This window comes from Genypterus blacodes, unplaced genomic scaffold (genome assembly GCF_046128005.1).
Source record: "Genypterus blacodes isolate CSIRO-AG114 ecotype Tasmania unplaced genomic scaffold, CSIRO-AGI_Gbla_v1 ptg000032l_1, whole genome shotgun sequence".
In the NCBI taxonomy this organism is placed as follows: Eukaryota; Metazoa; Chordata; class Actinopteri; order Ophidiiformes; family Ophidiidae; genus Genypterus; species Genypterus blacodes.
In genome coordinates, this window is record NW_027466845.1 from 7,654,184 (window position 1) to 7,666,485 (window position 12,302).

Below are 12,302 nucleotides of genomic sequence, written 5' to 3' on the forward strand. Positions count from 1 at the left end.
TTGATTTGGCTGCTAAAAACTATTGGAAAGGATTTTAAGAACAGGCAACCCGTCATTCCAGTCATATGGAGCTTATTTATGTCTCCAATTTTTTTTATAACTGTGTGCTCATTGTTAAGTCTTGTCTAGATGATTTCTTCAATAGAAATACTTGGCAAAAGAAAAAAAAGAGGAGGGACAAAATCTTGATTTTGTTACAATCAAGTCTCAAATCCTGGCAAGTCCCTAGTCAAGACTGACAATTCCCAAGTCCTAAAGTTTGATTCCTAATCAAGTCTTCACTAGGTTATAGATATTTGTGTATTAGGAGTAATCAATAAATGATGGTGTAAGTAAGTGATACACCTCCATTTATTCAAACAAAGTCTGTTGTTGAAGCTACCAATGTGTTTTTTGTTTGTTTTAATGCAATATTAAAAGTTCCTCTTTATTACATAGTATAATCATTACACTATACTGTAAGCCTGGTTTTTACCAATGCAGCCTCTGACCATGTGACTGAAAAAGTACAACATGTACAGCACAGCCATACGCAACATACAGTAGGTTTAATCAAAGTCTTATTTCACAAATGTGGTAATAATCAATATGGACTAATAATTGGAACCAGAGAAAATGCTGGGAAAATTCCTGATAGTTATACAAAAAATCATGTGCCTAAAAATGTATCCTGCAAATTGTGAAATGCTATGTCTACATAATTACTCAGAATATGGTTTTATTATTATTGTTTACTCATCTTCAATTCATCCATTTGGGAATGCAATAACTTACATTTTGGTTTTCTCTATGAGATGCTTTTCCTGTAATGATAACACTGGGTTGATCCTCGTCATTGATAGAAGCAGGGAGCCAGCGAGCGCATTCAAACTGCAACAGTAATACTTATCTTCAGCCTTCTGTTAATATCTGTTACAGTCTAATCTGTAACACCCAGATACCACGACTCCCAGCTGAGATGGTTTTACATTGTAATCATTGTATATTCAGCCCTGCTGTCACAGTAATGAAGTATGTGACAGGTGTGGTAGTATAGTAATACTGTGATGTAATCCGATCAAGTCAATACTATATCATGTGTTTACACTTAGTGTACCTCCAATGCAGTTTTTGGCTGTCTCAAAGTGCCATGGCCATCTTTCCCATGGGAAAATGGAGCCATGGAAATGTCTAGTATCACCTTTGTTGTAATAAGTGTTTTATATAGATAATAATAGTCATACATGTGCTGAACCTAAAAGGAGAGCTCATCCAAGAATATCATATTGGTTACTATACAAAATGAAACTCAAGCATCTACTGATGACACAAACAGGACAGGATACTATCCAGAATATTTGCAACATTTATTTAAACAGTTTTACATGTTCTATACATATTAAACACTCAAAAGTAGTAACCTTAATCTCAATACGCTAGAAATTAGAAGTATGACAATGGTGCTCATTGCAGGATTGTGATTAAATTACAAAAGTATGTAATAAACAGATAAGCATAGTCTAACAATAAAGTGCAACTCACCATGCTGCAGGTAACTGAAAGGGAGAGTCAGACATGTGACTGGGTCTTAATATTCATGGTGCTTTTCCAAAGCGTACTTAAAAAGTGAAGACGTAACCCACCCCTGTTCTCAAATACTTCTCTTTTTAATACACGGATTCATCCTAAGAATAAGAAACATAACTAACATCCATTTCTTTTCTTGAGGTTACAGCCACTGAGTCTGCCTTATATGCATAGACAATGAGCAAGAACAATACACAAAGTACAGCTTGTGTCAGAAGATTATAAAATATCCAAAAATATCTCCTTAAAATGTGACAACTGAAAATTTGTTGTGAAGAAATTAAAAATGTATGCTGACATTAGGTCTTTCATGTTTGTTGTCGATCACAAGCATGTTGCACAACCACATAGACAACATTACAACCACTTTCATTCCTTGACCAAAGTTGTGGTTCATGGTCTTTTACATTCAATCTTTTTCTAAACCCATAGTTGTGGTCCTCATAGATCTTTCAAAGAAACAAGGAAAGGCTTCTATTTGCACGTCATCCTCTCTGGCTTGTAAGATAGAAATACAGGTCCTTGAATTTTCTGAGTTCTTTGCCTCCTAGACAGAGTAGAGGACTTCTCATGATCATCATTTGTTCTTGGCCCCATGAGAAAGTCCTTCTCTTTGTCTCTGTCTCTGTCTCTGTCTCTGTCTCTGTCTCTGTCCCTGTTCCTGTCACGGACTTGCATTTTTGAGGTGGGATGCACAGAAAGTTGTGTATTGCTTCTTTTTTTTCAACATTTTATGTTTCAAACTTGAGGGTGACATGTTAAAAATTGGGTTGATGCAGGGGGACTGTGGACTTTTAATGCTGGAATAGGAAAAGTCCTCATATGAAGTATCCTCGATTTTAGGCTTTATCTTATCGATGAAGAAATGTCCCACATTATCATTTTCAGGGCTGTGTTGATCGTCGCTGTCTTCTGTTTTGACGTGTTTTAGTTTATTGTCTTCATTCATATATACTGAGTTTTTCGAATATGACGTGAAGTTGTCAAAATTGTGTCCCACCTCATTTGTTTCCTGGTGTTTTTTCTCATGGCTTCTCTTGGTGGCAAGGTAGAGAAAACGCTGGGGACAGAAGGAGCAGCGATACTTCTTCTCTGTGCTGGGGCTCCGGGGTGTATTATCAAAGCAGGAGCCATTTTCCATGCAGCTGTTGCAAACATAATCACCACCAGCAGGTGCCTCACCGGGAGGACCCTGTTTACCGCAGGTCCGGCAAAAACATGGGTGTGAACCAATAACATGAGCTCTCAGACCGGTTTCTGTGATAAAAGAGCTGTCACAAATGTCACAGTTGTAGGTTGCTCGTGAGCTGCTGTTCTTCAGACTGAGTTTCAGGTCTCCACTACCAGCTGAGACACTCTCGTCAGCAAACCAACAACTTCTCTCCGGCTGGGCCTCGCTGGCAGCAGTTCTGTCGACAGATGTCTCAGAATAAGTGTGATACATATCTGCTCTGTGCTTGAATCTCAGCCTCTTCCTCTTCTTTTTAGCTTTGTAGGAATAGTAGGGACGCCAAAGCTTATCAGCCGTGTCACAATCATTGGGATCCTCATATGTCTCGGGCTCTGCAGCAGTAGTAACATCTGTTCTGAGGCGGAGTCTGGAGCTCTCAGAGTCATTCCTTGTTGTTGGGCATTGACTTGGACTTTCCGCCTCATCCAGCTCTCTGATTCTCTTTTTCTTCCTGGGAAAGAGCTTAGAGCCTTTGATTCTGCGGCGAATGATGGCCTCATTACCTATTTTCACTGTTATTTGGCAGAGTGGCATTGCGTCACCATCCATTGATGGGCCTGGGCAAGCAGGCTTGGCAATATAAGTTTCTGTCCTTGCCTGCACTGTTTTATCCTGTGCCTCGCTGTCCGTGCCTGACTGGAGTATCTCCTTGGTCATAGCTTCAACTCTTTTTGCTGCAGCTGATAGCTCACTTAGCTTTTTAACAGTGTTCAAAGACTTAAAGAATGGTATGTTATGACGAATGTGGTCTGGGTTCATAATTAGTGGAGAATCATCTTCATAACCCACAGAAGACTTCGTACTTGGTGGCAAAGGCTTTGTTCTGTCAGTAAAGGGTGAACCTTTATGCCCAGCCTCATTTCTTGTGCCTTTCTGGAGACATATTTCCGATTCAGGGTTCAAACTTTGGTCAATATTTTGGTCACCTGGCTTGTCGAAGCTGATGCGAGGCATGACAGGTGCCACCGTCTTTGTAGTCGCCATGAATGTCACAGGGAATGCAATGGTATTGCTCACAGGATTGCTAATAGTACTACTTTCTTCAAACGGAGGGATCAGAGAGTCGCTATCTATTGGCGCTTTTTCACCACTTTCTACACTCTCTGAATATGTCTGACTGTATGTCTTATACTGTTTCTTTCTAAACTTCATTGGCAGAAGCCTGTAAAGTTTGATCGGATACACACTGGCTTTAAAACCACCATTCGCTGCCTTTTTCTTCACAGCTAGTCTGGGATCAATGCCGTGAAAAGACTTCTGATGGTTCTTTAAAATGTAGTATGTCATGAAGGTCTCCAGGCAGAAAATGCACTGATACCGGCGTTCACCTGTGTGCCATATTTCGTGCTTGGTACGGTACTCTGCCAGTGCAAAAACTTTATTACAATAATGACAGGGATAGGCCCTCTGCCAGGAATGTACATTCTCATGCCGCTTCAAACTGGATATGGTGACATAGGCCCGTTTACACACACTGCAGTGGTATATCCTTTGATTGCCTCCTGGCTTTACTTCCCTCACTTCATCCTCATCGAGAAGCTCTGATTCGTCCACCTCATGGGGCTCTGAGCTGTAAGGGGTGGAGAAGTCAGCAGAAGGTAACTGGGTCATTGTGTTATCTACATCTGGCTCATCATCTACGTGGACATCCCCCTCTTCAGCCACTGTGTCATTGGCATGTAATTCAGGTGGGCCTTTTGCAACCTCGGGACAGATCTGCTCATGGTTACGCAGTCGTTTGAGATGTATGAACTTTTTGCGACAGAACTTGCAAAACAGATGGCTGGAGAAACGCTTCTTATGCATTTCTGAATGAAGGTCGAGCAGAGCTTTGTTTGTGAAAATCTCTGGGCAATGATCACACCCATAGACTAAAATACTGTCCTCGGAGTGAGGGGAAAGGGCCGGTGGACCCAACTCCATTTCCTTATTGTCAGCGGCTGCAGGTAGTACTGTGTCTGTGTTCTTTTTGGTTTCTGTCTCTGAAAAAAGTGGAGGTGGTGCAATGACTGCAACAGGTGCCATGGTAACAGCAACAGCTAATGTGGGGTTATCTGTATTTGGTTTATCTGTGTGTGGTTCAGCTGGTGTAGGAAGTATACTTCTAACCAAAGTGCCTCTCAGCCTGTGGCGCTTTTTAAGAGGGCCTGAATTACGGTATACAAGTTGCGTAGGCTGTGATATTGAGGGTTTGCAGACCTTTGTGTTTTCCCACTGAGTATTATCTTTTTCCTCAGTAGCATTGCTTACTGCATATGAGTGCTCTGAGAGGGCGTGCGTTGTCTCATTGTTCCCATTGAGGCAGGAATTTGTAGAGCAATTTGCTGGCAGCTGTCCCTCATCTGGTGACTGCCTCTTCCCATTAGTTTGAACCAAAGGGGTAAAAGGGTTGTTCCCAGGACAAACCTCATTGATTGAGAAAGCATTGGTGATCCGCGGCCCTCTGGCAATGTCTACTTCCTCAGTGTTGGGAGATTCCTTCTTTGTTTTTTTAGACACTGGGGGTATGCTGGAGTCTGTGGCTTTAACACTTTCAGGTAGTTTAAGAGACGTGCCTGAGCCTTGCTTCTCCTGTTCAGCAAGCTTCTCTAAGAAAGGAATTCCAAGTCTTTTTCCTGCAGCCACCAGGCCCCCTGTGTCCTCTGCTCCACATGATGTCACCTTCGAGCAGTAGATAAAGTTGAGGATACTGGCAAAAACATCAGACTTTAGGTCCATCAGCTCAAGCACTTGACCAGCGCTCCATGCCTCCTGAGATGTCAGTGCATTCCTGAAGTACCTGCTGCTGGCTGCCAGGATGTTCTTATGGGCCCGGAACTTGACATCCTCCACCACAATGGTAACATCACAGAATAAACCCTGTGAGCGTTGTTCATTGAGCTTGCTAAGCACGGTGTGGGGATGAGCACTATCCATGAGGTTCTGATTGCAGGGAGACACCACAGTCATCTGCAAAACAAAGACAAGAAGAAAGGGAAAGAGAAGGTATGACTGACGGCACTGCAATTGTAGAAATCTTGTGTCTGTTTTATAACCAAAAACCTCTTTAGCTCTTCTTGTGATTTACCACTAGATGGCGTTAAAGACCTAACAGTGCCAATGAGCTCCAGCATCAACAGAGTGATCAGTGAGTTTTGGTCTTCTGCAGACATACATCAGATGAATAATTAAATGCACACGACTGCTACTCTTTCACTGAATAGTCTGCAGAACGTTTAGAAATCTAATGAAATTAACAGTTAATAAGTTTTAAAAAGTGAACGCAGCCACCAATCCATATTTAGGCAAATGTTGTTGTTTGATTAATTTGATTAAATAGCTATCCTCTGTCTTAAGTCTTTCTTCTCTAAATGAGTAGAAGTTGACTTAGCAGGTTGTCACTTGTAGAGGAGCTACTTGGACAAGCATAGGTTCATAATTATTAAATGGGAAATGTTTAAGAGCTTGTCCTGGTTTGTTACATATGGACGTAAAATAATTGTAATTTGATTAAATCTGTGTCAAAAATGTTGTCATTGCCCCAAACATTCTACAGTAATAGTTAAGATAAAAGGAAGCTGTATATTACATATACTGGGCTTCTGGGTCAAAATTTGTGGATGTACGACTAATTTAATCTCTTCCTCTTGAGTAACCCAAGCTTGTTCAGTCAGTCCCATGATATCAGGTGAAGATTGTCTGAGACCTGAAGGCTTCCAGTCCTTCTAAAAAAAGCCCTAACCCTAAATGTGTCTTAGCCCACACCTGGTTGTGTGGGCACTGACACATTTTGTGAATCATACAGGATCTGTCAACATTGTGAGTATATTCATTTGACTGCTATTCCATAAATCTTCTACCACAGCTTTCTAGAAGAACCTGTATAGTTATGTCACCGACAACAGGAAAGCCGAAATATTAAGAGTACCACAAAAGTACAATCGTCATTTCCTTATCCTGGTGTGTGTTTCTTATAACACAATTTAAACTCGAGGGTTAGTCTTGCATTGAAAGAGGATGTGTCACCCAGCCCTGACGTTCTAATTGTGGCCTAGTCATATCGGAGTCAGTGTGGTCAGAGTGCACACTTGAGTCATTTAGTATGTACACAGAAGGCTGACTGTTCCTGCAAAGATAAACTCAGCCTGCTACTGCAAGCAATGAATCATCACACCTGCGACCTGCAATCATTTAAGTATCCAACCATGTTCCAGAGAGAAGTTACTAATTTATTATATTTAAATACCGACAAATTTAAATACCAGAGCGCCTTTTATTCAGAATGTGTATTTTATATTTAATTTTCATGTAAAATGCACACCTAAATGTAATCGAATTTAGTTTAGTGTCTTATTTTTACCCTTTCGGTACCCGTCCTGAAAATTTGAGGAGAATCAAAAGTGCAGTATTTGTCGTTCATTAGAACAGAGTGCAGGTGATTCCCCTGTGATGTCATTCAGTGCCTGTTTTTTTTCCTCCATTATTTGTAATTTAGGGTTGGCGTGACAATATGGCTGCCAGTGTAAAGCTTCTCATATTACTGAAAATGCAACCTGTCTCCTGCCTTCCTTGCAGACAGGCCTCGTTGTCATGGCAACATGCTATGGCGCAGCACTTATTGGGATTCAGCTGCATGGCGGGCGACTACATTAGCTTGCCAGGGATTCGGTCTCCCTGTTTCTCCCATAAACATCCTGTCCTTTTTATTAGAACATGCATGTGCAATGGAGGTTTGCCTTTGTCCTTGTTCGGATATTATTGGTGTATGTGAGTTGGCCTCTTTGTGTGTCTTTGTCTGCAGCAGAAACGCAAACCAAATATCGTCCTCATCTGCTAACAGCAAGGGATATCTCGCAGCCTTAATATGGATTTCTTTGTGTTTGTGCTCTTTGAGGCATTTTCGTATTTGTTGTGTGTTGCTATTTTATTTGATTGCTGTCTGTTTCTACTATTTGTCCAAATTGTGGTTTCCTGCCACCACATGCTGAGCGGAAATTTTGAATTCATCAGACATGACTTTGCCACACCCTAGCTTAGTTTTTACTTTAAGCTGATGTGAAATATGTTTTCTCCCTTTCGGCTTGTCAAATGAAGTCCCCAAATACCAAACCACATAAAAGATATCATGCACAGTCAAAGCAAAAGCGAAATGTTGAAACAAAAGCCATATTTCACGCAGCTCAGCAAACCATACTTCCGCAATAAACAGAATGTAAATTGGGGGAAAACATGCACAACATACCTTCAGAGAAATCAGAGAGGGTCAACAGGAAACTGTGTCATCTAGTATCCCTCTCCTACTGTCCTAAATATGCACTACTTAACAATAAAAACTGTAACGTGAAATCAGAGCGAAAGTAGTTTTTTCTACCATGGTCGCTGAACAGTGGTGTCAGAAGCAGAGCTTCTTCTGACGTCTTTCTTCCTCTCCCTCCCTTCCTCTCCGTAGATGACTCCAGCTCCAACGTCCTTCGCCTCTGTCCATGCAGCCCAGGTCCTGGGCTACATCTGCCCTGCCCTCATCTCACTATCGTTCCCAATGTCCCTCTTCTGTAGCAGAACAGATGCTATAGGAAGCTCTCGCAGTTCATACTGCATATAGCTACATTGGCGTACGGCTCTGCCTTTGCGCGGGCTGGGCAAGTGAAGCGTTCTGCAGCCACCGAGCAGGAAACAGCAACTTTTATTAAGCATGGCAGAGGGCTGCAGGGAGAGCGGAGAGATGCTGGGTGCTACATCACACAACAGCTCTGCGCTCGATCGAAGAGCAAGAGAAAATGCTCAGCTGCATTGCTGCTAGCAGCACAAAGCCAAAGTCTTCTACTGAACCACAAGCATATCTGCCGTAGTACATCTCTCCATTACCACACTGCAAGAGCTCGACACATCCCCATGTTGATCAAAAAAGAAGAATCTCCTTTTCATCACACATGCACTCTGAATGCACCACACGTCATCATCTGCTTCTTGCTTGTGCATGCAGATCTCTCTGTCTGTGCAGCAGTCGATTACACCAGAGCCTTTTGTTCATGCTTACGCATTTACCGTGGTTAGGTAATGCAGAAGCTGTGAGTAGACCACATTATAGATTAATATCTTATATTATTATTGTGTAGTGCAGTCAGAGGACATGGATGCCTTTTCTCACCGTTGCAGCAAGCACACATCTGAATATAAGGGTGATGGAAAAATATAGTGCGACTATTAGCAGGAACTGTGGGTAAACCTTTACAGAGGCTGCTGATTGATGCAAAAGCAGCAGATGCGTCAGCACTGCAGACGAGGGGGAGGGGAAGAAGCTGAACCCGACATGGTACTGTGAGTCTCTCACTAGCATCTGAGGGGGGAAGCAGCACTCTCATTGACAGTACTGTGTATAAAGTGGTTTTCATTTATAAGTAATCTCCTCGACCTGGCTAATCCAAGTGCAATGTTTATGCAACGATGAAGTAGCAATGGCTATATTTTAATGCAAATACTCACTCACTGCACTGAAGGAAGGAAATATGCTATTTATAGAATGTTTGTAGGTTCCTCTCTCTGGTTTATTTTTCTGATTTACTTGATGATCGCTCTGAATCACTGATGTCATAGATGCTGTTTGGTGTTTGGTCCATTGTGTATCGTGTTTGTGATCAATACACATGCGCTTTGGCGCTGGCAGCAAGGTCAGTTTCCCAGAAGACTACATACAACCGGGTAGCAATGTGTAATCACAGGCTTATTTTTATGTCATCCAATAATCTCTTAAAAATACTTGGGGAGCAGACAGGGTACTAGTTTGGTCATTAAGAGCTCATACTGTTAAGATTCAGTACTAGGTCAAGCTGATATTATCAGTAACTAAAAAAGATTACCATCCAGGTAATGAAGCACAGAGATCTGAACTTCTGACCTTGTATGAAGTTGTTGCATGGTATGGCATTGCACGTTGCATTTGGGAAACATTGACATTTTAGTCTAGTTTTCAAACATACTGTTTATATCTTCAACACCAAAAAGAAGTTACAGTTCTGATGTCATGAGGGTCAATTTCCCCAACTTTGCCAACTTTGTTTCGTCGTGCTGAATAGTGCTCCCTGTGACTTCTAAACCAAAGTAAAACGAGTCCTCATTTAAATCATTAGAAATGTGTGTAGCTTTTTACGGTTCATCAAAAGGCACCATATCCCCATCATGTGCGTGTCATCTAAAACGAAAAGGAAAAATATTTTTCCATAGTTTTTACTCCAAAAAAATGTTCAGCCATTAAAATTACTTATTGTGTGAAAGTGTAGTCGTAATCGGCACAAGTGGTTAGATATCACTCTGTATATGCTGCATACCACTTCATACAGCTACAGCCTATAGGACACCGATCAGCAGAGCGGCCATGTCTCCATTAGGAGGCTGAGAAGGCCTTATCCTCAATCCCAACGCATTCACACTTGTAGCATACAACACTCATCCTTAGCAGTACTTATGTCACTGCCGCACAAAGCACTCATACTTTTAGTAGCCTACCAAATGCTTCTGTGCAGAAGGTCGTGTCGGGCCTGTCTCTGCCGCTGAGGAAGTGAGCAGTCTCTGCTGTTTTTGTAGGACGACGAAAGGAGAGTGACTACCCAGCTCCCAGGCTCTCTGCGGCCTAGATTAGAAGCTTCACCATCTTCCCTCTGCAATGCTGGCTGGTGGCTGTCTGTCCCTGGCCTGTAGTTCTGGCAGCGGTTCCTGTTCCTTCTCCTGTGTTCCCTACTGGAGGAGGTTGCCACTGCTGCGTCATTCTCGCTGCATCACTGACCCACAAACAGGAGCAGAGAAGGAGGGGTGGCGTGGTGAATGTGTTTAGACAGAGGATAGGTAAAAGACAACAGGCACCGCTCTAGAAAACAAATGGATGAGGCATCCACTCTGTCTCAGCTTGAGGCCTAATCGCTGCTGCGGTATTCAGGAAGTGGGCTTGGAAGACAGATCCTTCATTGTTACGTAATGGATATTTTTCCTCCTAGACCAGACTCAGCTGAGAAGGCGGCATTCAGTGTTAAGTGACTCAGGCTAATAATAGGCCTCAGTACCATTCATAGCTGTATGCTGCCCTCTGCCTTTATTTGGCCAAACAAAGATAGAATTTTATGCAGAGGCATGCTATGTCTCACATTAAACAATACCTGTATTTAAAATATTCTTGACATCTCTTTTCATACATAACTATGGAATGGCCTCAGTTTCACATGTATTCCTTTTGCAACAACACAGAAACAAGAACAGTATGAAACTGTATTTGTTGTCATTTTATTGTACCATATGTTGTCTCTGATCTACTGAGGTATAAGTGAAAGGAACAGAGAAAACAGTGCATACCTTTCACTGTAGCTTGCTTGTTATGGTTTCAGTTGAGCTGGGAACGCAGATGCCTTACACACCTATTTCTGCCAGGTTTCAATCCAGAGACAGTATAATGTAGTCTTTAGGCCTTGCTATGGTGCCGAGTATTACAGCACTTGTTTTGCACACGTTACCCAAGGTTTTATATTAACTGCAGCCTCCTCCTCCTATCCACTGATTCCAGTTTGCATTGCCCTGTTGCTCCCTCTGCTGACTGCAGCAGTGAACACAGCACCGTTTCTGGTTCAGGGCTGTTCCTGGCTGGCTGCAGGTAGAGGGCAGAAGTACACATTTGGCATTAGTGAACAGGAAGTGTATGTTGAAATTGACTGTTGACCTTGGTATGTTGTTAGCAGGGACTGCTAAGACTTAATATCATCTGTGTTACGTGGCGTGTTAGTAGTAAATGTTAAACATTATCATCTATCAAACATTACTGCACATATAATGGTGTAAAAACAAGCTCACACTTCAGGACTATAAAGTTAACTGCATGATCATGACAATCATCATATTATTAAATGATTATATTTCCTTTAATTCAAAAGAAAAGACTAATTAGTCTTCAGACTAATTCTAAAAAGTTGAATTAAACCCTTTGTATTGTATGGGAATACAAGAGGAGAGTCCTCTTAAGATGCTCCCCAAACCTGTCAGAAATGCAGAACACATTACAACACATTATATTGTACAAGTCTGGATAGGGAAGCATTCAAACATGAGCACGGGCATGCATGGACCCCGCTTCATCTAATTTGGTATCATTCTTTAAACAAAACCACATTACTGGATGTGTTGAAGCTATTTTTTTAACGGATGTGTAGTTGTATCAGCACTGCTACAACTTCCACCGGTAGATAGAGCATGAGTCTGACTTACATGGACATCAGACAATACTGAAACATTCAACTTCATCCAGTAAAATAACGAGAACAACAGTTAATATCCATTTTCAACAGCAGTGACTTACCATAATGTTAAGATGCTGTGCAGTAAATATCCTTCTTTGGTGTTGTGACGATGATATGACTCCATACCAAATAACAACTATTGCATTCAACAGAACCGAGCACTGCAGCCAGGGATTGAACTCTGTAATGAAGAGAGATTGCTTTATCTCCTGTCCTTCGATCTGTGTTGTACCTTCACTGACTTCCGTAAC

The 12,302-nt window shown here is 41.8% G+C and overlaps 1 protein-coding gene across 1 annotated transcript; it reads right to left on the reverse strand.

Moving 5' to 3' along the window:
- Positions 1–1,332: 1,332 nt before the first annotated feature.
- On the reverse strand, positions 1,333–8,855 carry zbtb38 (zinc finger and BTB domain containing 38). The gene is given in 3 exon segments (XM_076146048.1): positions 1,333–2,289; positions 2,291–5,746; positions 8,148–8,855. Coding segments are annotated over 3 exon segments (3,708 nt in total). The 5' UTR covers positions 8,151–8,855; the 3' UTR covers positions 1,333–2,040.
- Between the last annotated feature and the right edge of the window lie 3,447 nt (positions 8,856–12,302).